The 25,093-nt window shown below is 40.5% G+C and overlaps 1 protein-coding gene and 1 long non-coding RNA gene across 2 annotated transcripts in view; both read right to left on the bottom strand.

Annotated features, from left to right (window-relative positions):
- Window positions 1–3,095: 3,095 nt before the first annotated feature.
- LOC120741548 (zinc finger protein 345-like) overlaps window positions 3,096–25,093 on the bottom strand; it is a 42,063-nt gene continuing 20,065 nt past the window's right edge. Inside the window, exons 5-6 of the mRNA XM_040044527.1 lie at window positions 4,558–4,599; window positions 3,096–4,232 (exon numbers count right to left, since the gene is read on the bottom strand). Coding sequence (XP_039900461.1) covers window positions 3,540–4,232; window positions 4,558–4,599 — 735 coding nt within the window. The 3' untranslated portion in view covers window positions 3,096–3,539. The remainder of the gene's footprint in view (window positions 4,233–4,557; window positions 4,600–25,093) is intronic.
- Window positions 5,063–18,133, bottom strand: LOC120741285. Its single transcript, XR_005697586.1, has 2 exons — window positions 17,780–18,133; window positions 5,063–5,322 (listed from the first exon to the last, which is right to left on the bottom strand). It is a non-coding gene; the product is annotated as an uncharacterized LOC120741285 (long non-coding RNA).

Raw genomic sequence — 25,093 nt, 5'->3', positions numbered from 1 at the left:
CTTCGGTGGCGGTGATACTTGGAAGGCTGCCGGCGCAGCTGCCATGCTGCTAGTCGCGAGATGCTATTTAGCGTTTGCTAATTTGTTAGCTTAGCTCTTACTGTGGCTGTTAATGCAAACTTGCAGGGCAGGTTCTCTCCGGTGAGAAAGCTTTCGTTATCGTGACGTTCTTCTTCTCTCCTGATTACTTCTGACACCATCTTTTGGTAGATTACCGGGTGATGATAGCAGCAACATTAACGAGACTGAGACAGCTCTGTCTTAACATGGCGACTTCGTTTATTGCCAAGCTGCAACAACAAACACACACGACACAACCACCAGAGGGTGCTGCATGAACCATTGAATTAGTCCGTACCATAACACCTGGAATCTCGGTTTAAAAAAAGAAGCACTACAAATTACTTTTCTTATGTTTAGTATACAGGAGTTGCTGCTCACACTCTGAGTTGCACTAATGTGTCTGTCAGACGTCCCAAATGGACAGACCACACGTGCAGTCACACCAGACATCTCCTGACCTTATTTCCACGAGCCCTCGACTCAGCTGCAATGTACTTACGGGGTCAGTTTCATCAAAATTATCTGCTGTCATTCACACATAAGTTGAGCAATGGTTTAACCAATTTTCCACCAAACCATAAAGGAATGCCGGAATTAAACAGAACATTGGATGTAATTTACGGAAATATAAGTTTGACTATGGAGCACATCTCCTTCAGCGTTCACAATAATGGATTGCATGTCTCTCAGTCAACTAACTGTTTAGGGGGGGAAAGCGGCTAATAGTTAGTGGGCTCTGTGTTTGTTGTTTTTTTAATCACACTAGGAGTGAACAAAAGCAGAAAAAAAACCCTGTAAAGATGCAGACTGTGAAAGTCTGGTATATATCATAAATTTTACCAGCTGTAACTGAGTTTTTTGTGTTTTAAGTTATAAGCACGTGTCAAGACTTCTGTCTCCCAGCAACATTGCCGATGTGATCCTTCTTTTTTGTTCCCTATTAATGATCTACGGTAAATTGTGATATTGCCCCCATAAAATAATAAGTCTTTAACGAAATCATTGTGATACAGAGATTTGGATTCTTGTGCGTGCAATGTGAATGAAGTTAGATAAACAAGAAATTTAGTCAAGATTGGATGTACTTCTGTGTTTACTGGTGCAGACTGGTTATGTGGATTTGCTATATGAATATGCTCAAGAGTCTGTTTGAGCTAAGAAACTTGAAATATATACATATAATTTTAAATCAGTAACATAGATAAAATGTTTTTGGATAACAAACAAGTCACATTTTAAACACTGTTTGAATAATCAAAGAGACAATTATAAAGCGCAGGCTACAACAGACATGCTTAACGGGAGCAGAGAAACACGCTGTATTGTCTCTTCTCCTTAAGTTGCTGGCTGTCTGAGTGGTGTCCAAGAAACGATGTGGGCTTCATAGATGATTGGCAAACCTTCTGGAGGAAACCTGGTCTTGTTAGGAGAGATGGCATCCATCCCACTTTGGATGGAGCAGATCTCATTTCTAGAAATATGGACACATTTATTAAACCCCCTAAAATATAACTATCCAGAGCTGGGACCAGGAAGCAGAGTTACAGTCTTACACGCCTCTCTGCAGCTTCTCTCCTCCTGAAATGACAGCTTCAACACAGCATTTAAGCTGTTGTTAGACTATTAAATATTTCACTTCAATGTTGCAACTATGCAGTCACTTCTGTCTTTAAACAAAATAGTTTCCAGTTACAGAAATCATGAAATCCAAATTAAAGTGTTACTGTTGCTATATGCATTTAATATAAATAATCGATAATGGTACTGACATGAAGGAAGAGAAAGTTACAGGTTGCATCCTTTGAGTTTGTCTCTGTGCCTTTGGGTGATTTTCAGAAGGACAGAGGTTTCTGTTCAATTCTTACAGACGCTGTGACCTCGAACTTAAGCAGGTTGTAAAGTATGTGCAGCTCAATAACTTCATAATTACACCCTGTGGTATTTAGGCAGCAGAACAACTAAAAACTAGAAAGCGAAAATTTCAGAAGAAATTTTAAGTGTGCCTATGCCGCTGCTAATCAGTGTAGTTTGCCATTCATACGGCTACAGAGAGCAAAACTCAGCAGAGCAGCCATTCTCCACCATGAACTATGGTAAAAACAAACACCGCTCGCGCCTCACAGATAACAGCTTACAGTTTTGTGTAAAGATGAGGTGACTTCGTACAGCCCTGATTTGCAGACGCTGTGCGCAGAGGTTCATGAGCAGAAGTCCCATTGTACCACAGCAGACCCGACAATGTTTGCATGAACACGCTTTGAAGCATTACGTTATGGACCACTTTTCACACATGGTTGGTGTACCCACACAGCCGGCTGTAGCTTTTCAACTAACAGCCCAACACACACCCAAAAAACAGCCGAGAGAGCACAGACTTTACGCCCGTAGGTCCACCTCCCCTGCAGCAGCACTGCAGACCACGCCCCGCCACACACATCAAACATGTAAAATAAATATTTATGCACTTTTGCATTCACTTTTTATTTTTACACAGTGTTCTGAATGATTAACAATGGTCTACAGCCAATCTTGTGTATTATTATAAAAACTTTGGTTGTAAGATTCAGATAACCATTTAATAAAAGCTAAATATTTTATATGAGAGTAAGAAAGAAAAGTATATCTTTGTGCCCCCATTTCCCTGTTAATGCCCCACCTGGCCCCCTGGCAAAAGCTTTGCTAGATCCGCCCCTGCACAGTTACCAGCTGTCAGCTACACAGAAAAGGATATTGGTGTTATTCGTCTCTCAGAAACAGTTCATAACTTCCCTTCAACTCCTTCATGTCACCTAAAAGGTAAACCTGTTTCTCCATCACCAGTTCAGCTCTGATGATTCAGTAAGGACATCTCCTGGTTTGGACCAGCCGTTTTTAAAGCTGTGGATCCAGCAAAAATCAGCTGATACTAGAAATTAAAATCAAATGAATTCTAACAACAGCTGATCTAGCTAAAACGTGCTGCTGTTGTTTAGCGCGATAAATAAACAAGAGAGAAAAGCCGATCATCCACAAATAATGAATAAATTAGGAGCTGAAGCTAAAAGGACAGTTTATTTGTACCATCTTCATGTCAACACATCCAAGAACATCACAGATGAAAGAAACATTAAAAACTTCCACACTACACAAAGCAAGAAAAATAGTTTTTCTTTCAGGTGGTTTCAGAAAAAACAGAAACATCAAACACCTCCAAGACTCTCTTTGAAAGAACTAAAAACCTTTATTCTCATGGTCCAATCATGAGTGAACTCCCCGATGAAGGCTTGTGTGCTAAAACATGTCAGAGTTTTAAAGGTTAAACATGAGTTTCCAAAACATTTTGCTGGAGAACAATGAACTATTTGACTGAGTTTCAAATATTTACAGACGAGCAAAACCAGGACAGAGAAAAAAGGACAAAACTGACTCAGTAAAACGACAGAAAATAAGATCCCATGTAAATCTGTATTATGTAGAAGTTCAGCCCAGCAACCAGTTCAGTTCAACACAAGTTTAAATGATTCTATCTGAACTTTGTGGAGCCTGATCTCAAGCTTTTTGAGTCTGACACTGAAACCAGAGGATCTTTCTGTCTCTTCAGATTCACTGTGATCCAGTGATGGGAGTGATTTCAGTCCTGAGTGATCACGCTGATGTTTGCACAGAGTAGATAATTTAGTGAATGTTTGGGCACATTGGTAACAGTGAAACAGTTTATTAGTAACGTGGGATCGTTTGTGTTCGGAGTATGAACTGAGATTCCTGAAGCTCTTGTCACACTGGTCACAGCTGTAGTTTCCTTCCATGTGTGTACGTTCATGCTTGTTACGACTATTTGAATGTGAGAAGCTTTTGTCACAGTGTCTGCACTTGTATGGTTTCTCTCCTGTGTGGACTCGTTTGTGTGATTTAAGCTCACATGCAGTGGTGAAGGATGACCCACACTGATCACAGACATACTTTTTAACCCCACTGTGAATCAGTTCATGTTGTTTTAAGTGATGCGATGTGGTGAAGCCTCTCCCACATTCTTTGCAGTATTTCAGTTTGTCTCCAGTGTGTCTACGTTGATGTCTTTTTAGGGTCTTTTGCTGACTGAAAGTTTTTCCACAGACGTCACAACGAAAGTCTTTCCCACCACCACGGTGATGACAGGGTTGAGAACTGGATCCATCTGTGTCGCTCTGCTTCTAAACAAAGACACAAAGACAGTGTAAGTCAGTCCTTCAACACTTTTATCCTGAACGTCGCCTGAAATAAAGAGCATCTCTGCAGACGTCCAATTACATTTGACTGTTTCAGTAAACACACTCAGTTTACTGGGCTGCAATAACTACAATACTACCACCATAATACTACAGTAATACTAAAATCATAACTGACATGAAAATCTGAATAATCACTCAGAGCTGCTTTTCCATGCAGTAGAATTGCTAACATGCTAACACAGTTTAATGAGCAGAGTTGTTCCAAACAGTCAGGCTAAAATGACAAGATAACAATATAAATACATACCTCACAGTAACTGCGCTTGTAGAGTCTCTTTCTGGTGTGGATCTGTTGGTGTTCTCTCAGGTGACGTGGAGCTTTAAAAGTCTTCTCACACAGGTCACATTTATAAGGTCTCTCCTCGGTGTGGGTAAACATGTGTTGTTTTAACTGTGTGTCTGTTATAAATTCTTTGCCACACTGTTCACAGCAGTACACAACATGTCTCGTGTGAATGCGTAGGTGTATATTTCGGTGCCCTCTCTGGCTGAAAGTTTTTCCACAGATGTCACAGCTGTATGCCTTAATTCCAGAGTGGGTAACTAGATGCCTCTGTAAGTTGCTACTGTGAGTAAAAGCTCTGCCACACTGATCACAGATGTACGCTTTAACTCCACTGTGGATGAGTTGGTGTTGTTTTAGGGAATCCTTCCAGGAAAAAGACTTTCCACACAAGTCACAGCTGAACGGTCTCTCTCCAGTGTGGATGACCTGATGATGTTTTAGGTCATCCTTCCCAGTAAAATCCTTCCCACACTCGTCACAGCTGTATGCCTTAATTCCAGAGTGGGTAAGTAGATGCCTCTGTAAGCTGCTACTGCGAGTAAAAGCTCTGCCACACTGATCACAGCTGTATGCTTTAACTCCACTGTGGATGACCTGATGACGTTTTAGTTCATTCTTCCTAGCAAAATCCTTCCCACACTCGTCACAGGTGTATGTTTTCTCTCTCTTTCTTGGTTGAGGTTTGTCGGCCTCCTGAGAGCGCTGACTTCTCGCTCCATGTTGGTCCTGCAGTGACAGAGATACAATACAAATACAATCACATAAAATATTATACAATTAAGTGGATTCAAAATATCCACATAATTGCAGGTTTTTAAACATATTACACACAAAGTCAACTACAACCCCTGAAATTGCCTTATTACTCGATGCTGAGAAGGCATTTGACCGGGTGGAGTGGGATTATCTGTTTTGTACTCTACATAAATTTGGATTTAGCCCTAATTTCATTTCATGGATTCAGTTACTTTACTCCTCACCTATGGCACGTGTTAGAACAAATTCGTTATTCTCTTCTTATTTCCCACTTCTCCGTGGTACAAGACAAGGTTGTCCCTTATCCCCTCTTCTTTTTGCATTATCAATTGAACCACTGGCGATTAAACTGCGAGCTGACAGTTGCATTAAGGGCATCTTCAGAGGTGACCAGGAGCACAAAATATCCTTATATGTTGACGACCTACTGCTGTATATGTCAGAGCCTTTATGCTCTCTTCCCCGTGCTCTTGCCATTTTTGAATGTTTTGGTAATATTTCAGGTTACAAGTTGAACCTGCATAAAAGTGAACTTCTCTGTGTCAACTCTATAGCCAGGAAGATTTCGTTTTCAGATTTTCAATTTAACGTTAAATCAAGGTATGTGACCTATCTGGGGGTTAAGGTTACCCACTCATACAAAGGTCTATATGAAAGAAACTTTGTCCCGCTGCTTAAGAATACTGAGACAGATCTTCAGAGATGGAGCAATTTACCACTGTCATTAATTGGTCGCATCAATTCTATCAAAATGAACATACTACCCAAGTTCCTTTATTTATTTCAATGTATCCCATGCTACTTACCCAATAAGTATTTTATAACACTGAATAAGCATATCTCTGCATTTATTTGGAATGGCAAAAGTCCACGAATTCGTAAAGATTTCATGCAGAGGACTAGGCCAATGGGTGGATTAGCCTTGCCAAACTTTCAGTCTTATAATTGGGCAGCAAATATTCGTAATATGCTGTACTGGATGAGTAATGTTACTACAGAGACTCCAGCTTGGCTCCAAATTGAGTCATCCAGTCGTGGCAAAATTTGCCTATCAGCTTTGTTGAGTTCAGCTCTCCCATTAGAACTCTACACCTATAAACGTAACCCTTTGTTGTATGACTCGCTCAGAATCTGGGTGCAATGTAGGAAAAGGTTGGGGTTACACTTAATGTCAATTAAAGCACCTATCTGCTCTAATCATATGTTCCCACCCTCCATGATGGATTCTGCCTTTAAAATATGGGAAAGTAATGGCCTTAGAAATATCAAAGACCTTTTTGTAGATGGGATTTTTGCCTCATTCACGCAGCTCCTGAAGCAGTTTAATGTTCCTCAGCAACATTTTTTCCGTTATCTACAAATTCGTCACTTTGTAAAGAGTCGATTTCCTTCATTTCCGGAACTACCTGAGGAAACTTCTTTGGATAAAATTATCAATATAAACGTTCATAAGAGAGGGGCGATTAAAGAAATCTATGCTATATATCAGATCTTCAATCTCCTTCTCGCTTCATCCTTAAAGCACAGTGGGAGAAAGACCTTGGGATGACTATAACAGATGAACTCTGGCAATCTTTTCTCCGGAGGGTACACTCTTCTTCGATATGTGCCAGGCATGGGCTCCTGCAATTCAAGGTCCTACACCGATTACATATCTCCAAGGAAAAGTTAGCAAAGTTCTATCCAAAAGCTGACCCTCTGTGTAACAGATGTAAAGCAGAAACAGGTTCGCTCCTTCATACCTTTTGGACATGCCCCAATCTTCATAACTATTGGGTGTCTATATTTAACACTCTGTCAGAGATGTATAACGTTAAATATGATCCTTCTGCTCTAACAGCTATCTTTGGGGTGATACCTCAAGACATCACTTTGCCAAAACACTATTCGAATTCTATTGCCTTTGCTTCACTTATCGCAAGGCGCCTTATACTTTTAAAATGGAAGCAGGAAGCTCCTCCCACACATGAACAGTGGCTTGCAGAGCTCATGAGGTTTTTACATTTAGAAAAGATGAGATATACACTGGCAGGTTCAACCACCAAATTTCTTAAGGCATGGCAGCCATTCCTGATGTACATGGAAACATTTAAAATGACCACCTTATCATGACCGGATGCCATATCTCTATACCACTATCATAGTTAACTGTACACTGAATGTCCCTTATACATTTTATTTTTATATTTGTTTGTTGTTGTTTGTTTGTTTTTTGTTGTTTTGTAGGGGTTTCTTTGGTTTGTTTGTTTGTTTTCCTTCTCTATTTCTGTTATCTTTTGGGGTATTGTAAATACTGAACAGCAAACTACTGTATGTTCAATGTTTTGTTGTTAATATTCTGCTGTGACTGAAAATAAAATTTATTAAAAAAAATAAAAAATATCCACATAATTTGGCTCTTACATCCACAGTGAGGTTTCACAATTGATAAAATATAAGCAATCAATAATAATAATATCAATAACATTGAGACACATTGCACAAATTCCAAAAACAAATAATCTCTTACAATATTTACAACAACTAAAAGTTCTATAAATCGGCTTTTAAATGTTCATTGAAGTTTTGAATAGTTTGAATAATTCTCTAATTTTTAAGGCAATTTATTCCACTTAAAAGTTGCTCTAAATATAACAGTTTTACAAAAAGTTACTTTTAACTCGAGCATTTACTAAATTTGCAGTTTGTTGAAAACTGTGTAATATGATTATGTATTTCATCTGGATACTGCAGCTGAGCAGAAATAAATGTGGTGTGTTTAACAGAATTGCTTTCTTTATAAATACAAGTAAGCCATAGAATATTTTAGCCTGTACAGGAAGCCAAGAAAGTTGATTATGCATTTTATCGATATTAGTATAGTATGAACATCTTAACACTAATCTGGACGCCTTATTCTGGACTAACTGAAGTCTGTTAAGATCTGTCTTATTAGCTGCTGACCAAATGATTGAACAATACTCCAGATGAGACATTACTAGTGCATTAATGACATCTTTCATAACTGAAGAAGTGATACACAAAGAGCATTTCATAGCCATAGCTATGCCTTGTCCCATTTTCTTAATAACAGCGTCGATGTGCTGAGACCATGAAAGGTGGTGATTTATGGTAACTACTTATGAGCGCCTGCAATCGTTCTGGTGCTGTGACATGAAAACAAACGCTGACCCGAGACTCTGGCACACAGTTTTGCCTCTTTTGATCATTTTAATGTGTGATTAGTGTACGATCAGGGTGCCTTTCATGTAGGGCTGGGCTATATCATACCGTTCACAGCAATACCGGTATAATGTTGGGCAACGATGAGAAAATGAAATATTACAATAGAATATGGGTAAAACGCGCATGCGCAGTGCCTTTGTTTTCACACACACATGGAGGAAAAAGCATGGCGGCGACGGAGAATGAGAAGGGTGAAAGCGGATCGTTGAATGAAACAGATGAACCAGAATTGGTTTGTAAAAATGCTGCAACTTCAGTGGTGTGGAACTGGTTTAGCTTTCGTCCGTCAGATACACAACAAAGCACTATTTGTGGTAGAGCATGCTAGCAGGCCGTCGTTATTACCGTGTTTTTTGGAAAATACGGCACACTTAAAATCAATCCTTTCATTTTTCTGAAAATCGATGGTGCCCCTTATATTCCTGTGTGTCTTATGTAGGAATTGTTGTTTACCAAACTGTTGTTGGAAGAAGTTGCTGTTGGAGGCTGTTTTGGTACCAGTCTTTATTCATGGCTGTGTTTTTGGGCAAAGTTGTGAGTGAGCCCACTCCCTTGGATGAGAAGCAACCCCACACATGAATGGTCTCAGGATGCTTTGCTGTTGGCATGACACATGACTGATGGTAGCGCTCACCTTTTCTTCTCCAGACAAGACTTTTTCCAGATGCCCTAAACAATCGAAAAGAGGCTTCAGTGGAGAATATGACTTTGCCCCAGTCCTCAGCAGTCCATTCACCATACTTTCTGTGGAAGATCAATCTGCCCCTGATGTTTTTTTGGGGAGAGAGAAGGGGCTTCTTGCTGCCCCTCTTGACACCAGGCCGTCTTCCAAAAGTCTTCGCCTCACTGTGCGTGCAGATGCGCTCACACCTGCCTGCTGCCATTCCTGAGCACGCTCTGCACTCCGATCCTGCAGCTGAGCCCTCTTTAGGAGACGATCCTGGTGCTTGCTGGACTTTCTTGGGTGTGCTGAAGCCTTCTTATCAAGAATTGAACCTCTTTCCTTGAAGTTCTTGATGATCCAATAAATTGTTGATTTAGATGCAATCTTAGTAGCCACAATATTCTTGCCTGTGAAGCCATTTTTATGCAATGCAATGATGGCTGCACGCGTTTCTTTACAGGTCACCATGGTTAACAATGGAAGAACAATGATTTCAAGCACCACCCTCCTTTTAACATGTCAGGTCTGCCATTCTAACCCAATCAGCCTGACATAGGCTGTATCCCAAATCAGGGTCTGCAGCCTTAAAGGCCGCATTATAAGGCCGATTACGTCACGGTAACAGCGAGGCTGTCCCAATTCAAAGGCTGCTCAAAATGATTTTTTCATATCACGATATGTTTTTGTCATTTCAGGCGATAACGATATCTATCACGATATAAGCCAAATAACTATATTTGTAAGATTTAAATGTGCCGTTGCTCACAAGTAAAATGTGAAATAATCAGCAGCTTGTTTTTATTTAAATATTTATTTCCCATAATAAGTTCAACAGGGTAGATGTACTTAAGGAACATGAGACTTTTTCAGATAAATAAAGGCAAATATTGCAAACTACACAAAAGGCAGCCGCTAAAGAGTTTAAGTTTCAAAATAGAACAAACGAAACAGACTACTAAATTGTCAATTCCACTTAGAAACAAAATATTAATTCTAAAAAATAAATCTTAGTTTGTTTTACAGAAGAACAGACAAAATTGACTAACTTTTGTCAATATCAAATAAACTGAGAACTAAAAGGAAATTCTCAATCTCTCCTTGTTGTATAGCTTAGCTTTTCAAACAGTTTTAACAGTTACTTTAGTCTGACAAAAGCCGAATGACGAATTAGCGCTTCCAGTCAGAGACTGAGCATGCACTGGTTTATTGTATTTCCAGACTTGCTTTCAGTACAATTTACAGTGAACGCTACTCTGTTTTTGTCAGACTTGAAATAGCCGAAATACCTTCACACTACGGAACTTCTATGGCTCTTCCGTTCGACAATCTCTCCGGCATTGGAACCATCATCTGTTTTCTCTTCGGTAATCTTCGGTCACGCTCTCGGTTGTTTTTTCTCTAGTCGGCAAACTCATTTCCTCCATTACCCGGGCGGTACGGTGGCTGGCTGCTTCCCAAACAAATACACATGTGCGGCTTGGCACTTGTGCTGTACGTAACAAGTCACGTGACGTGACGCTGCGGCTGTGATTGGTTCGGCTCTGCGCTACTTAATTTGGATTGGCTGTTCTTTTTTTTCTTCTTTTTTTCCTTTTTTTAAGAGGACAAGAGCAGCGAGGTCTATCGCGATAGTTTAATTTTTCTATCGAGAAAAAGTTATATCGCGATACATATCGTTATCGTTCTATCACCCAGCTCTAGTTTAAAATAACTAATTGTCTGTTCTGAATCAGTCTTATTAGGTAATGTTCAAATAATTGTATCATTCCAGTGTTTTCAGTGTGGGAGAAAGTACTCAGGGCCTTCAAGTTACACACTATGAAAGGCAGAAACAAGTTTAATATTCAGAAACCTAAAGTATGTATCAGCAGCAGAATGGAGCTAAAAATAAATGTTTGTTTCAGTTCTATGAAGCTTTGAGTATTTTGGATTAGTAGCACTGCTGTGTTTGTTGCATCATATTGCTGTAATTGTTTATATGCTTTATATATTCTGAGGTAAGTTGATCTATAGTGTTGCATCATATTCTATAAGGATGTTATGTGTTTGTATACTTTCTGCCCAGTTTGATCCATTTAGCAGAAGTCAGCCTGTTTAAGGCTCTGATATCTATTCTGTGTGACTTAAAGCAGTTATGACATGGTCTGATTTTCTCACCCAATAAAGGAATATTTCATATATCAGTCTACTCTTCATTTTATCAGCAACAGTTATCACAGCTCGTACATTTGCTTTTTACACATATATGTAAGCATTGAGCCAAATTTAGTAATGCCAACAAATTAAAGGAACAATATTTGTCTCTTATATATGTTACATCTATATATACACTGTCAAAGATACTTGTCTTTGGGTGAAGTGATTAACATAATAACTATAATATTGGCCATATTATAGTTACGTTACCAAAGTGAGATGACTTTAGTCTCATGAACAACATCAGCTAATTGTTATTTACCAGCTAAACTTAAAATGACTGTTCAGTACAGAAATGAAGCCCAACAATCATGTCCAAGAATACCACTTTCCCATCATCTAGATGTTTATACCATATGTCATCTGTCATATGAATTAGAGCTGAGCTGGTAAAATGACCAGCTTGGTTCAGTGAAGAAAAATGTCTGATTGTAACCTGAGGGTTTTTTTTACATTAAGGAAAAGGCACCAAACATCAAACACATTTAAGCCTAAACAGTAACACATGAAAGTAGAGCAGGGCGATATGGCCAAAAATATTTATCACGATATACATTTGAAAATTTGTGATAACAATATAACTGACGATATAATTGAGGCGAGACAAAATACTTTACAACTCCACAACTTTATTAAAAATCCCATCAATGTAATTTCACTTAAACAAGCAGCTGTTTTTATGTGTATTAAAGATATATAAATTTTTAACAGTGCAAATGGAAATTGCTTGCTGACAGTTTAACCAAAAGGATTTTCCAGAGGAAATTGGCCGACATTTGCTCCAAGGCATTTGCACTGTTAAATTTTTATATAACTTTAGTGCACATAAAAAACAGCTGCTTGTTTAAGTGAAAATACATTGATGGGTTTTTTTTGCACTAATAAAGTTGTGGAGTTGGCCACGACTCTATAACCTCTTTTTAAGTCTTGTGGATATTATACATAGTTATGCTCAGGATATGTCGGCCAATTTCCACTGGAAATGCCTTTTGGTTAAACTGTCAGCAAGCAATTTTCATTTGCACTGTTAAAAATTTATATATCTTTAATACACATAAAAAACAGCTGCTTGTTTAAGTGAAAATACATTGTTATGGGGTTTAATAGTTATGCTCAGGATATGTCGGCCAATTTCCACTGGAAATGCCTTTTGGTTAAACTGTCAGCAAGCAATTTTCATTTGCACTGTTAAAAATTTATATATCTTTAATACACATAAAAAACAGCTGCTTGTTTAAGTGAAAATACATTGATGGGGTTTTTAATAAAGTTGTGGAGTTGTAAAGTATTTTGTCTTGCCTCAATTATATCGTCAGTTATATCATTATCGCAAATTTTCAAATGTATATCGTGATAAATATTTTTGGTCATATTGCCCTGCTCTGTCTGTCACCTTCTGTGTTGAGCTCATTGTTTTCTCTGTAGTGGCTGAGCTGAGTCCAAGGAGCTGAAAATGTTCCTCTGCTGCTCCGTCAGACTCTTCTCCTCCTGCTGATCAGCTGGGACACAAAACAGATCTTTGTTAGGCTCCACAATGCACTGAAGAGTCAAAGTGTCTCATATGTTCATCTGACAACAAAAAACAACGAAGTTTTGCTTCCCGAGGTGGGCAAACAGACACAAAAGGTTTGAGCACGGATACCAAATTTAGCAGTATGGCAGACCAGTAGCAGGAGAGACTGAGGCCTGTTATTAGAATCAAATGCCCAGTAGGCCAACACAACAATAGAGATTGAAAATGTGACGTCATTCAGGGGTGAAACCGCAAAGGATTGTGGGAACTCGTGGCAAGAGGTACTAATGCACGCAGGCTTTCAATTGAAATCAATCACACAGCGATAAAAAGAAACACAAAAAATGGCAAGAAGCTGTTGTATTATTAACTGCAATAGCCGGTCACATGACAGCCACGGGAAGCCGACGGGTAAAGAGATCGGTTGTTATCGGATTACGTTGTTGAAGAGAAATTGTTCGAGCCATGTTTCCGAAGTAACAAACAGGCGACGGATGGCCTGGATTGCAGCCATTCAAAGACCAAATACAGTATAACATCCCAGAACACTCCAGCTCACATGTTAGTCTGCTCCAAGCATTTCCACAAAGGTCAGTGTTTTGTAGTAGTTAATATGTAATTTTTCATAACATAATTGGTGATATGAGTTACAAGCAAGTCTGGCGCTGAACAGAAATTGTTGTGCTCCTGTGTTTATTGTGCATAAATAGTGAATTGTCCTGACACAACATTGCGTTTCGCTTCTGTTATTACCATGGTACATTGACAGAAAAATATACTTTTATTCACAGGATAAAACAGTTTTTTTTGTATCACTAATTGCCAGTGTTGGGACTAACGCGTTATTAAGTAACGCGTTACAGTAACTACGTTATTATTGTGGTAACGAGCACGGTAACTAGTTATTATGCCAAAATCAGGAACGCGTTAGTCGTTACTGGGATTTAGATAGGGTCGTTACTCGTTACTTCGTGTGGTGGCTATCGCGGAGGTTCCACAGATTCAGTAACATTAGCAAGTGGTGGAGGCCAGCAGGTGGATGATGGAAAGCAACACGTTCTCGGGCTGGAGAAAGGGGACGCAGAAGGAAAAGAGACCCGAGGCGGCCGCCGGTCCAAGTGTGAACTGAACTTCAGGTAAGACGTTATGACCTGCAGTCTATCTGGGTCAGATATAAACCAAGGTTAGGTGGAGTTTATTTTCGTTATTCTGACTTTTTCCGTACTGCGTGCTAGCTAGCATGACGGAGTTTCTATACAGCTGGGTGGGTGCTATGAAGTTAATGATGTTGAACTTTATTTTGTTCATAAGTTATTAGAGTTGCCAACCGTCCCGTCTGGTATTCAGAGAAAATATTACGCGTTTCTTATTGAGGTGAAAAGGAACAGTTTGTCCCGTAATTCAGCTACAATGAAAAAGACACAAAGCTGGAGTTATTCTGTGTCTTTGCTGCACAGCTGCCTCTTCTTCTCTCATTCTCTGCACCTCCCTCTACCGTTTCTACTTCAATCATGAAAACTGATCAATGATCAGCTGATTGGCTCTCTTGTTTGTTTATCGCCCACTTTGCGCCGAAAGAGGAAACCAGCGGATGTCGCGCTAAACAACAGCAGCACGTTGTTAGAATTTATGTAATATTACTTTCTAGTATCAGCTGATGTTTGCTGGAGCCACAGCTGCAAAAAAGCTGCTGGTCATGATGTCGGTTTGTATATCTGGTGAGAGGGAAACATGAGGATGAAACCAGGAGATGTCCTTACTGAATCATCAGAGCTGAACAGGTGATGGAGAAACAGGTTTACCCTTTAGGTGACATGAATGAGTTGAAGGGAAGTTATGAACTGTTTCTGAGAGACGAATAACACCAGGATCCTTTTTTAGGTAGCTGACAGCTGGTAACTGTGCAGGTGCAGATCTAGCAAAGTGTTGCCAGGGGGGCCAGGTAGGGCATTAACAGGGAGAGGGGGGCACAAAGAAATACTTTTCTATCTTATTCTCATTTAAAATGTCTAGCTTTTAAAAAATAATTATCTGAATCTTACAACAAACGATTGATAGATTGATGCATATATACCATCTAAACAGTGAACATCACTGTCACAACAGCGTTTGTTTTCATTCAAAGGCTTTATGATTTTTCCTATAATGGCAGGCCGGTCTCTAGTCAAAATGCCCGGGCCAATTTTCTGTCCCAGTCCAGCCCTGTATGCAGCTCATCTGCAGTCTGGTGTTACCAACATCTTCCTATTCAGAAGGCAGAATTTCCGAGTTCTGAGTACAATCGAAAGCACCACGACTGCAGTTTTTGTGTTGGATGTAAAAGGCGCACATGACGCTGTGACGTAGGCTAGAATCATGGCAGCAGTCAATGACGGTCCAGGCGTGGGATTTCTCTCGTGGAAATATGCACATTATCTTTTCCTTTCTATTGGTAGGTGGCACAGTGCACTTGTGACAAGTAAGCAAGCTAGAAGACTGGCAAAGTTATGGAAGCAACACATTAACAAGAGAATTCTGAGTAAAACCAAAGTTACTTTGCCTAGTAACTCGTTACTTTGAAAGTAACGAGTAACTTGAAGTAACTGAGTTACTTTTGAGAGAAGTAACTAGTAATGTAACTAAGTTACTATTTTAAAGTAACTTACACAACACTGCTAATTGCCCAGTACGATTACTGCATAGAATATTATTGTCACTGCTACATTTCTGTGATGCGTACCAGAAATTATTTCCACTACTAATTAATTACTGTTGAGCTTAAATCCTGTTAATAAACTGTTAACAAATGTGTATTTATGAAGACGATTTGTGAGACTGGTAAACTTGTGATATGTATGATGGTCTTTCATTCTACACGGTGCATTTCAAGGTCCTGTACCCATCTGTCAGTAAACTGTACCTGGGCTTGTTGCAGTGACCTGAAGTTACTAAACTTCATGAGTGTATGCACTCACTCCAAGAACCGTATAATTATAAATATGAGTGTGGTGAAAGTTGGGCAGCACGCTAACATATTTTGTCCACTCTGTGTGCTCGTAAGGGTCTGACCCTTTCACTCCTTTGCTTTTTTCCTCGTATCTTTTCTTTGACTTTTCATCAAGTCTGTCTTTGTACGGACCGGCATTGTTCTCCTTCGTTTTGTACATAACTTTGTTGGGGGACAAATAACAAGCAAGAAGGTATTGGAACCGGAGAATGAACGTTTTGCGGTGCTGCAAATGCTTGCAGTTGATGCGATACTTGAATATTTTGCCACGAGTTCCCGGCATGCAATGCACGAAAATCACGTGGTCTGTCAATCTCTATTTGCACCGATAAGACAAAGACAGCTGAGTTTTATCCTGGAATACATTTTTTTTTTTTTTACATTTCCTTAAAATGTTTTTCCATTGTAGCACTTTTACTGCCAACTAGGGGTGAAACGATACACAAAATTCACGGTTCGGTTTGTTTTTTAAAAACACACACTCCCTTCACCTCTTCTACATTCCTATGTTTCTCCCAGAGCAGATACTTTTAACCTCACCCTTAAGGGGTGGTCCCCAGGAGTTTCACAGCATGGTTTAGAATAGTGGTACACATACCACTAGTAGTACTTAGTCTCTCTCTGGTGGTAAACGGAAAATCTAAAAAAAAAATTTAAAGACTAAACAATATGTAATTGTGGAGGTATGCAAAGATGACACAAGCGTTCCCGGGGCTCTTGTGGGAGAGAGGGTGGACTAGAAAACGTCTCCCTGAGCATGAGTCCTCTATAAAGAGCAGCATTTCCTTATTGCCGGTGGTTGCGGCCGCTCCTGCAAGTGAGTAGTAACCCTTTGCAGCCAGCAACAGTGAATTGGTGAAGCCAGCTGTCGGAGGAAGACTTGAGTGAAGAGGAATCCGCCTTCATCTGTCTCTAGCAAGGACAGTGTGCTCTACATGAGCTCAAGAGCAATACCGTCACCCAGGCCCGAGAGAGAGGAGTTTCTCGGTCCGAGGGAGTAGCGCCGTAGACGTGGACAAAATTGTTGGTACCCTTCAGTCAATGAAAGAAGAACTGACCAGGGTGTCACCGCAGTTTGTCACACTGCGCACGCGCAAACACAAATGTCAGTGAAAAAGACGGCGTAGCACATGTGTGTGATCTGGACACAAGCCATGGGAGCACAACTTGTAGAACTTTGGAAAGCTCATTCGAGCCTTTTCGGTGTGGCCTCACAAAATTATCACGACCACAACAACCGTGAAAATAGTTGGATCTACACTGCTGCTCAATCACAGCTGCCTGATCAATGTTTTTCATTAGCAATTTAGCAAACTTGATGGTGGTGGTGTGTCTGTGTGAGTGAAAGACAGAGAGGGAGAGCGAGCGACAGAATTTCTGTTATAACCTTCATTTTATGGACGCACAGTGTGAGCACTCAGGTCGCATCAGAGCATCGGGCCGTATAGTGTGAGACTCTGCACCGTGACCTATGAACTTCTAACCCCTGCGAGTCAACGTACAGTTTGAGTAGGAGCTGAATCGCGCGACTGAAAAAAATCGCAGTGTCTGCCCAGCATTACCCCACGTATACTACGCGATGCACGACGCACGATGAAGGCCAAAATCGGGCCGATCGCCAAAACGGTCGCACGACTCAAAAATCGGCTCAAAATGGGCCAAAAATCGCACAGTGTAAGCCCAGCATTACACACACCCAGCTGTGGTTTCCTGTTTTGCTACACTCTGGAGAGCCTCGCCTTTAACGGTCTTCTCTCACAGAGAGCAACAGAAAGCGTCATTCAGAAAACTTCGATAAACTCAAGATTGACTGAACTCAGTTCAAAGTTACCTTGACACTTACCTTTAGATGTGAGAGGTAGTGATGTGTCGAAGCTTCGAAGCGTGTCGAGTAATCTCGGGGGAATTTTTGTGAAGCGCGTATCGAGGCTCGCTTTGAATATGTATGCAGTGACGTTCGAGGCCTCGTGGGCAGTCCGTACCACGTGACTGATTCAGGAACTGGCTCGCCGGTTCGCGCCAGATTCGAAATAAAATGGGCAGCAAAACACAGCTGATTCCCTCATCACGCTGTGTTGTGGAATTGGATTACCTACGTGCTACACAGTCACTTGAGCATTTCTTCTTCGATGGAACCAGCAAGGAAGAGATTTTTTTTCTCTTCTAATAAAGTATGCACACAGTAATAAATATCACAACTGATAAGTACCATAATATAAATAAACAACACTACAGATCCTATAATGTCTTTTAGTTTATTAAAAAGTGGAGCGCCACACAGTTTGTGTCATTATCCAGATATACATAAGCATGATTACACAGTTACTAGGGGTGGGTTTTGATTATCGATTAAAATCGATTCGATTCAATTCTAGTGATATTGATTCATTAAAATCCTGAATCGATTTTTAATATAAATTTCTTTTGCCCCAAACGCCAGAATCTCAGGTTAAACCTCACTAAATTTCAACAACCACCAAACAGCTAAAACAGTAAATGACAGCAGATACACGTAGGCTATTATGCACAAAGACGTAAACACAAAGCGCGGACCCGCCGACACATCAGAATCAGTGAGATGTGGCCTTTCTCACCCGACGGCACGGACACGGTTAGGGCCGAAATCCGACAGCTCGCTGGTTAGAATAGAATAGAATAGCCTTTATTGTCATTGTACAGAGTACAACGAAATTGGAGTGCCACTCCCTTGGTGCAAGTTTCAATAATAAATATAAATGTAAAATATAAAAAGTACAAAAAAAACAATCATAAGTACTCAAACAATAGTATGTACAATATATACAGGATAGCAGCATTAATATAATGACAGTATGAATAGCAGCATAATATAATGACAGTGACGGTATGGAATAGGTTCAATTGTTTTTGTGCTTATTTACTACGGTGATAGCTCTGGGAAAGAAGCTATCCCTGAATCTGTTTGTCCTTGTTTTATGTGACCTGTACCGTCGGCCTGACGGTAATAGTTCAAACAGTTGGTTGCTGGGGTGAGAGTGGTCCTTGATGATATTGCCAGCTCTGCTGAGGTACCGAGAGTTTGCAGTGACCTCCAGGCTGCAGAGAGCAGCCAGTGATCTTCTGGGCTGTGTTGATGACCCTCTGCAGTACTTTCCTGTCTGCAGCTGAGCACCCTGCATACCATGTTGTTATGCCGTACGTTAGGATGCTCTCTATGGTGGCTCTGTAAAATGTCACCAGCAGCCTCTCCTCCAGGTTGTTCCTCCTGAGCACTCTCAGAAAGTGGAGACGCTGCTGGGCCTTTTTAACCACCGCTGTAGTATTTGCAGTCCAGGAGAGGTCATCAGATATCTGCACGCCCAGAAACCTCATGGAGTGTACCCTCTCCACACAGCTCCCGTGAATGTAAAGTGGGGCCGGGTCTGCTCTGCCCTTCCTGAAGTCCAAGATAAGTTCTTTAGTTTTCGTGGTGTTCAGTTGGAGGTTGTTAACTGAACACCACTCAGTCAGTCTGTTGACCTCATCTCTGTAGTCCGACTCATCCCCCCTTGAGATGAGTCCAACCACTGTGGTGTCATCCGGTGATCTGTCGGCGGGCCTTGTGTTTTACGCCCTTTTTGTGCTGATTCTGAAGCTGTAGGTTTTACCTCTCCAAACAATATTGACTGAACCAGCAGCAAAAGAAGATCCAAACTACGCTTCACATAAACATAGCCATGAATTCCCTCTGATTTTTGCTATTTTGCTTCCACCACGATAAAATCACACTTCATGCACAGCTCGTGGTCTCTCTCTGTACTCCAAGAACAGTTTCCCGTCTAAAAATCAGTTTTCTGCATTATTCGCTTGCTTGTTATGCACAAGTCTACCGTTGTTTACAGCGCTGTCGGTCGCTGTTTTTTTCCCTTTTACTTACTTCCGAAAAGAAAACCTGATTTCTGCTGTTCAGTAGGCTACTGAACAAATGTAAACTTTTTAAAATTATGCAAAATGCAAAACGCTTAGCCGTGTCTCTAAACCTCTGTAACTTTTCTCTGCTTCACTTCAGCAGCATCAGGTAATGTTCATATGTTGATTAATGGTTTTCTTTCGTTTTTGATCTACTGCAGAATATTTTTATAAAATCGTTTTTCTGTTTTAGCCTCAGCTACTTTGATACAAAGGCATCTGCTGTGATGCTTACACCTTTGATAAAGTCTCGCAAATCTCATCTTTCTTTTTATAGCTATAAAATTATGGAAATGTACTGATCCGTGATCTGAATTATAACATTTCTGACTGTCTGAGGAAAAATTTACCCAGATCGGATCGAATCGATTCTAGAAATCAGTGACGATACCCAGCTCTAACAGTTACACAATCATACCAAAACTCTGTCCTGATAGGTTCCACTTTCTCTTTTGTATCAGACATACTGAGACAATATTCGGGATAAATAATCATGAAAACAATTTATTTATTCAGTTTAGCGGTTTACATGTCACATCATTATAATCACAGAGCTTGTTTCACTTGAATCGTCCACTTGATGGCGAAGTAGAGCAAATGAATCATCACAATGCTTCGAACCATGAGTCGACCAGCTGGATGGAAAGCTTCAGTTCATCACGAGGCTTTATATCACCATCACTAGTATTTTGGTCCTAAACCATTCAGAGCTTTATAGACCAGCATCAGAACTTCAAAGTCTATCCTCTGACGGACAGGCAGCCAGTGTAAAGACCTCAGAGCTGGACTGATGTGGTCCACTTTTTTGGTCTTAGTGAGGACTCGAGCAGCAGAGTTCTGAATGAGCTGCAGTTGTCCGACTGATTTTTTAGGTAGACCTGTAAAGATGCTGTTACAGTAATCAAGCCTACTAAAGATGAATGCATGGACTAGTTTTTCCAGGTCCTGTTGAGACATCATAACAGTACTTACTTTTAAACGTTTACTCTTTGGCTGCTCAGCTTCCACCGTTTTTTTCGGCAAAATTATCCACATCCACCGCTGCGCTATGCAATCTGGGATGTGTTGGGCCACGAAGTCTACACCGACACATCTTTAAAATTCAGGGAACTGAAGGACACATTTGAGGGCCGCATTTCGAGCAGCCTTTGAATTGGAACAGCCTTCGTCGCGTTGCTGTGACGTAATCGGCCTTAAAATGCGGCCTTTAAGGCTGCAGACCCTGAATTGGGATACAGACCAGGGGCCCATTCTTCGTACGTCGCTTACTACATCCAAGATCAAATGACACATCCAAGACCAAACCATCGCGCTAACCGTGAGCTCGCTAATCCGGTTCCCCGAACACACCTGCTGTTGACGATTAGTACAGCTGGACGCAGTAATGTGACATCACTGGGTGTCGTAAAAGGGGCTACGCATCGATAGTGGAAACATTGATCGGCAACCCTCTGATTGGTCGGCGAAAATGTCGACGGAGCACGCTCGGCTCGGTATTTTTCGGCAGCAGAGCAAGAACTCTTGATTGAGGGATTTCAGGAGTTTCAGAGTTTAATCAGAACGCAAGAGAACACTGCAAAGGCTGCAAAAGCAAGGAGAGAGGGCTGGCAGAAAGTTGCTGACAAATTAAACTCGTAAGTAATTTAATAATAACAATAATAATGGAGTGGATTGATATAGCGCTTTTCAAGGGACCCAAAGCGCTTTACAATGCCACTATTCAGTCACTCTCACATTCACACACTGGTGGAGGCAGCTACAGGTGTAGCCACAGCTGCCCTGGGGCAGACTGACAGAAGCCAGGCTGCCATATCGCGCCATCGGCCCCTCTGGCCAACACCAGTAGGCGGTAGGGTAGATTTATTATATTACACTATATTATCCAATATTATATTACATTATATTATATTATATCCTCTTTCACATTAGAGCCACAACAGGACCCACTAGAACATGGGAACAGGTAAAAGTGAAATATAAGAATATTCTACAGAATGGTAATATTTATCACTTATATTGCTTTTCGTTTCTTGGAAAGAGACCCTGAAATAATCTGTTTGTTTATAACAGCAACCAAGAAAAGGGCAGAGCAAAAAAAAGACAGGTGGTGGTCCTGCACCCCCTCGTCAACAAGTTGGTTAAGTAAATAATACCCTCACGGGAAAATCGATATCTCTCTAGGAGCACACTGTCGCGCTGAGCTAAAGGATCCTGTCTATCCCGCAACATACGCTGAATTCTGAAAACTCTCCTTATCAATCTTGCACCTTCCGCAATGGGTTGCTCGCGTATACGGACAGGACATGGCTGCGACAGGCTTCCCAAATCCACCTTCGCTTTTATAGCCGTGGTCTCTCATCTTGATTACACGAAGTAATTTGCAATTGCTACTCTGAAATATGAATTACATTTGTAATAATCACATACATGTAATAGTATGTTAATAGTACATTTCCCTTATTTAGGAAATGACCTGTATGTATCTGTGTGAAATCAATAAATGGATCAGGTGCTGCATTGTCTTTAGTTACATTGATAATATTTATTTATGGTGAAACAGTGGTGGAATATCGCTGTTGCTTTCGTATAAATGAAGCGGACATACCTGCGTGGCCGCGATCTAATCCTGTTTACATAAAGTAAACCTGCTCCCGAGCAGGTTTACGCTTACGGCTCTGTTGCTATGACAGCAAGTCCCGGATGAGCTTTGGGGAACCGAACGATCCAAGATCACGCGAAATCGTCAACAATCAAATCCAGCTAGCCTACTTAGCGAGGTACGAAGAACGGGCCCCAGGAGTGACATGCTTAGCCACATGTTCTCCTTAAGTTGCTGGCTGGCTGAGTGGTGTCCAAGAAACGATGTGGGCTTCATAGATAATTGGCAAACCTTCTGGAGGAAACCTGGTCTTGTTAGGAGAGACGGCATCCATCCCACTTTGGATGGAGCAGCTCTCATTTCTAGAAATATGGACACATTTATTAAACCCCCTAAAATATGACTATCCAGAGCTGGGACCAGGAAGCAGAGTTGCAGTCTTACACGCCTCTCTGCAGCTTCTCTCCTCCTGAAACGACAGCTTCAACACATAATCTGTTATTAGACTATTAAATATTTCACTTTAATGTTGCAACTACGCAGTCACTTATGTCTTTAAACAAAATATTTTCCAGTTACAGAAATCATGAAATCCAAGCTAAAGTGTTACTGTTGCTATATGCATTTACTATAAATAATCGATGATGGTGCTGACATGAAGGAAGAGAAAGTTACAGGTTGCATCCTTTGAGTTTGTCTCCGTGCCTTTGGGCGATTTTTATGACAGATGTTTCTGTTCAATTCTTAAATCAACTTTTCAAACACAAACACTATTTTAAAGCTTTTAAAGAGTAAAATATTAATGATAATTATAATAACAGTAATAAAAACAAAAGCTCTCAGATCCATCAAACCAAGCAGCAGAAAGAACAACAAGTGAAGATAAAACTTTAACCTTGTAGACTTCATTATGTTCCAGCTGCTCTACAGACGCTGTGACCTCGAACTTAAGCAGGTCGTAAAGTATGTGCAGCTCAATAACTTCATAATTACACCCTGTGTAATTATGAAGTTATGAATTATGAAGAGCAAAGATATCCTCTAAATCAGCGTAGCACACGTGCAGCTGCTGGGATTCACTTAAGCATTCGGCTCGTCGCTGTTGCAGATTTTTCTCTCGCTGTTCTGGCTCACAGCGCTGCAAGCACAAAAATAAATATCCCCAAAGGTGTGAAAGGGAGCTAATTAGTAAGAGTATTGTTACTCTCCCCAGGAGTAGTCCAGCAGTAGAAATCAGTCCAATGACAAGGTGTGTAACATCGAGCAGGGTGACAGAAAAACCCAGGGTAACTTCTAAGGACCTCAACGTCTCTCTCACATTGCGTTTTTTAAACATGTTTCCATTTGTCACTTCAGTCTTTACTCTGAAATACAGGAAGAGAAATCATGGCTGAAACAATTTCTCATGAAACCAGGGGTGTGGTCCAACAGTCAGTTTTGGTGAGGAAGGTTCCTAACTGAGAGAAGTGACCCAGAAGTATCTGTGTAGCAGCCACAATGAATCAAGATCATGAGCTTTATTAACTGATCAAAGTCTATTCTTTCATCTTCTGTATTATTCAGTTTGCATTGGTAATGCCCATTATTGTAATGCTTTTTTAAGATGAGCAAAACTTTCTTTTACTTTGGGTTAGCTGGGATAAGTGATGGATGGAGGCAATTTTACTTCAGCCACAGAAATCCTAAACAGGAAGGAGGAGCAGAGTTACAGTGGATCACTATCCAGCAGGGAAACAAGATTTATTTCAATTTCTTGGCCATGAGTGAGATTTACGCAGTGGGCAAATTAGAGAGATGACACCATGAGATCCCGAGCCCTCCATTTGTTAATCAAGACACTGCTGCTGTGCTACATCCATAAATAATGAATAAATTAGGAGCTAAAGCTAAAAGGACAGTTTATTTGTACCATCTTCATGCGAACACATTCAAGAACATCACAGATGAAAGAAATATTAAAAACTTCCACACTACACAAAGCAAGAAAAATAGTTTCTTCCTATATGTAGAACAAAACCCAGAAACATCAAACACCTCCAAGACTCTCTTTGAAAGAACTAAAAACCTTTATTCTCATGGTCCAATCATGAGTGAACTCCCCGATGAAGCCTTGTGTGCTAAAACATGTCAGAGTTTTAAAGGTTAAACATGAGTTTCCAAAACGTTTTGCTGGAGAACAATGAACTATTTGACTGAGTTTCAATTATTTACAGACGAGCAAAACCAGGACAGAGAAAAAAGGACAAAACTGACTCAGTAAAACAACAGAAAATAAGATCCCATGTAAATCTGTATTATGTAGAAGTTCAGCCCAGCAACCAGTTCAGTTCAACACAAGTTTAAATGATTCTATCTGAACTCTGTGGAGCCTGATCTCAAGCTTTTTGAGTCTGACACTGAAACCAGAGGATCTTTCTGTCTCTTCAGATTCACTGTGATCCAGTGATGGGAGTGATTTCAGTCCTGAGTGATCACGCTGATGTTTGCACAGAGCAGACAATGAGGTGAATGTTTGGGCACATTGGTAACAGTGAAACAGTTTATTAGTAACGTGGGATCGTTTGTGTTCGGAGTCACAGCTGTAGTTTCCTTCCATGTGTGTACGTTCATGATTGTTACGATTACCTGAAT

The sequence above is a fragment of the Simochromis diagramma genome, unplaced genomic scaffold (assembly GCF_900408965.1).
Source record: "Simochromis diagramma unplaced genomic scaffold, fSimDia1.1 OVJJ01000602.1, whole genome shotgun sequence".
NCBI lineage: Eukaryota > Metazoa > Chordata > Actinopteri > Cichliformes > Cichlidae > Simochromis > Simochromis diagramma.
The sequence above is the reverse complement of the archived record's forward strand: the minus strand, read 5'-3'. Positions and strand labels throughout refer to the sequence as shown.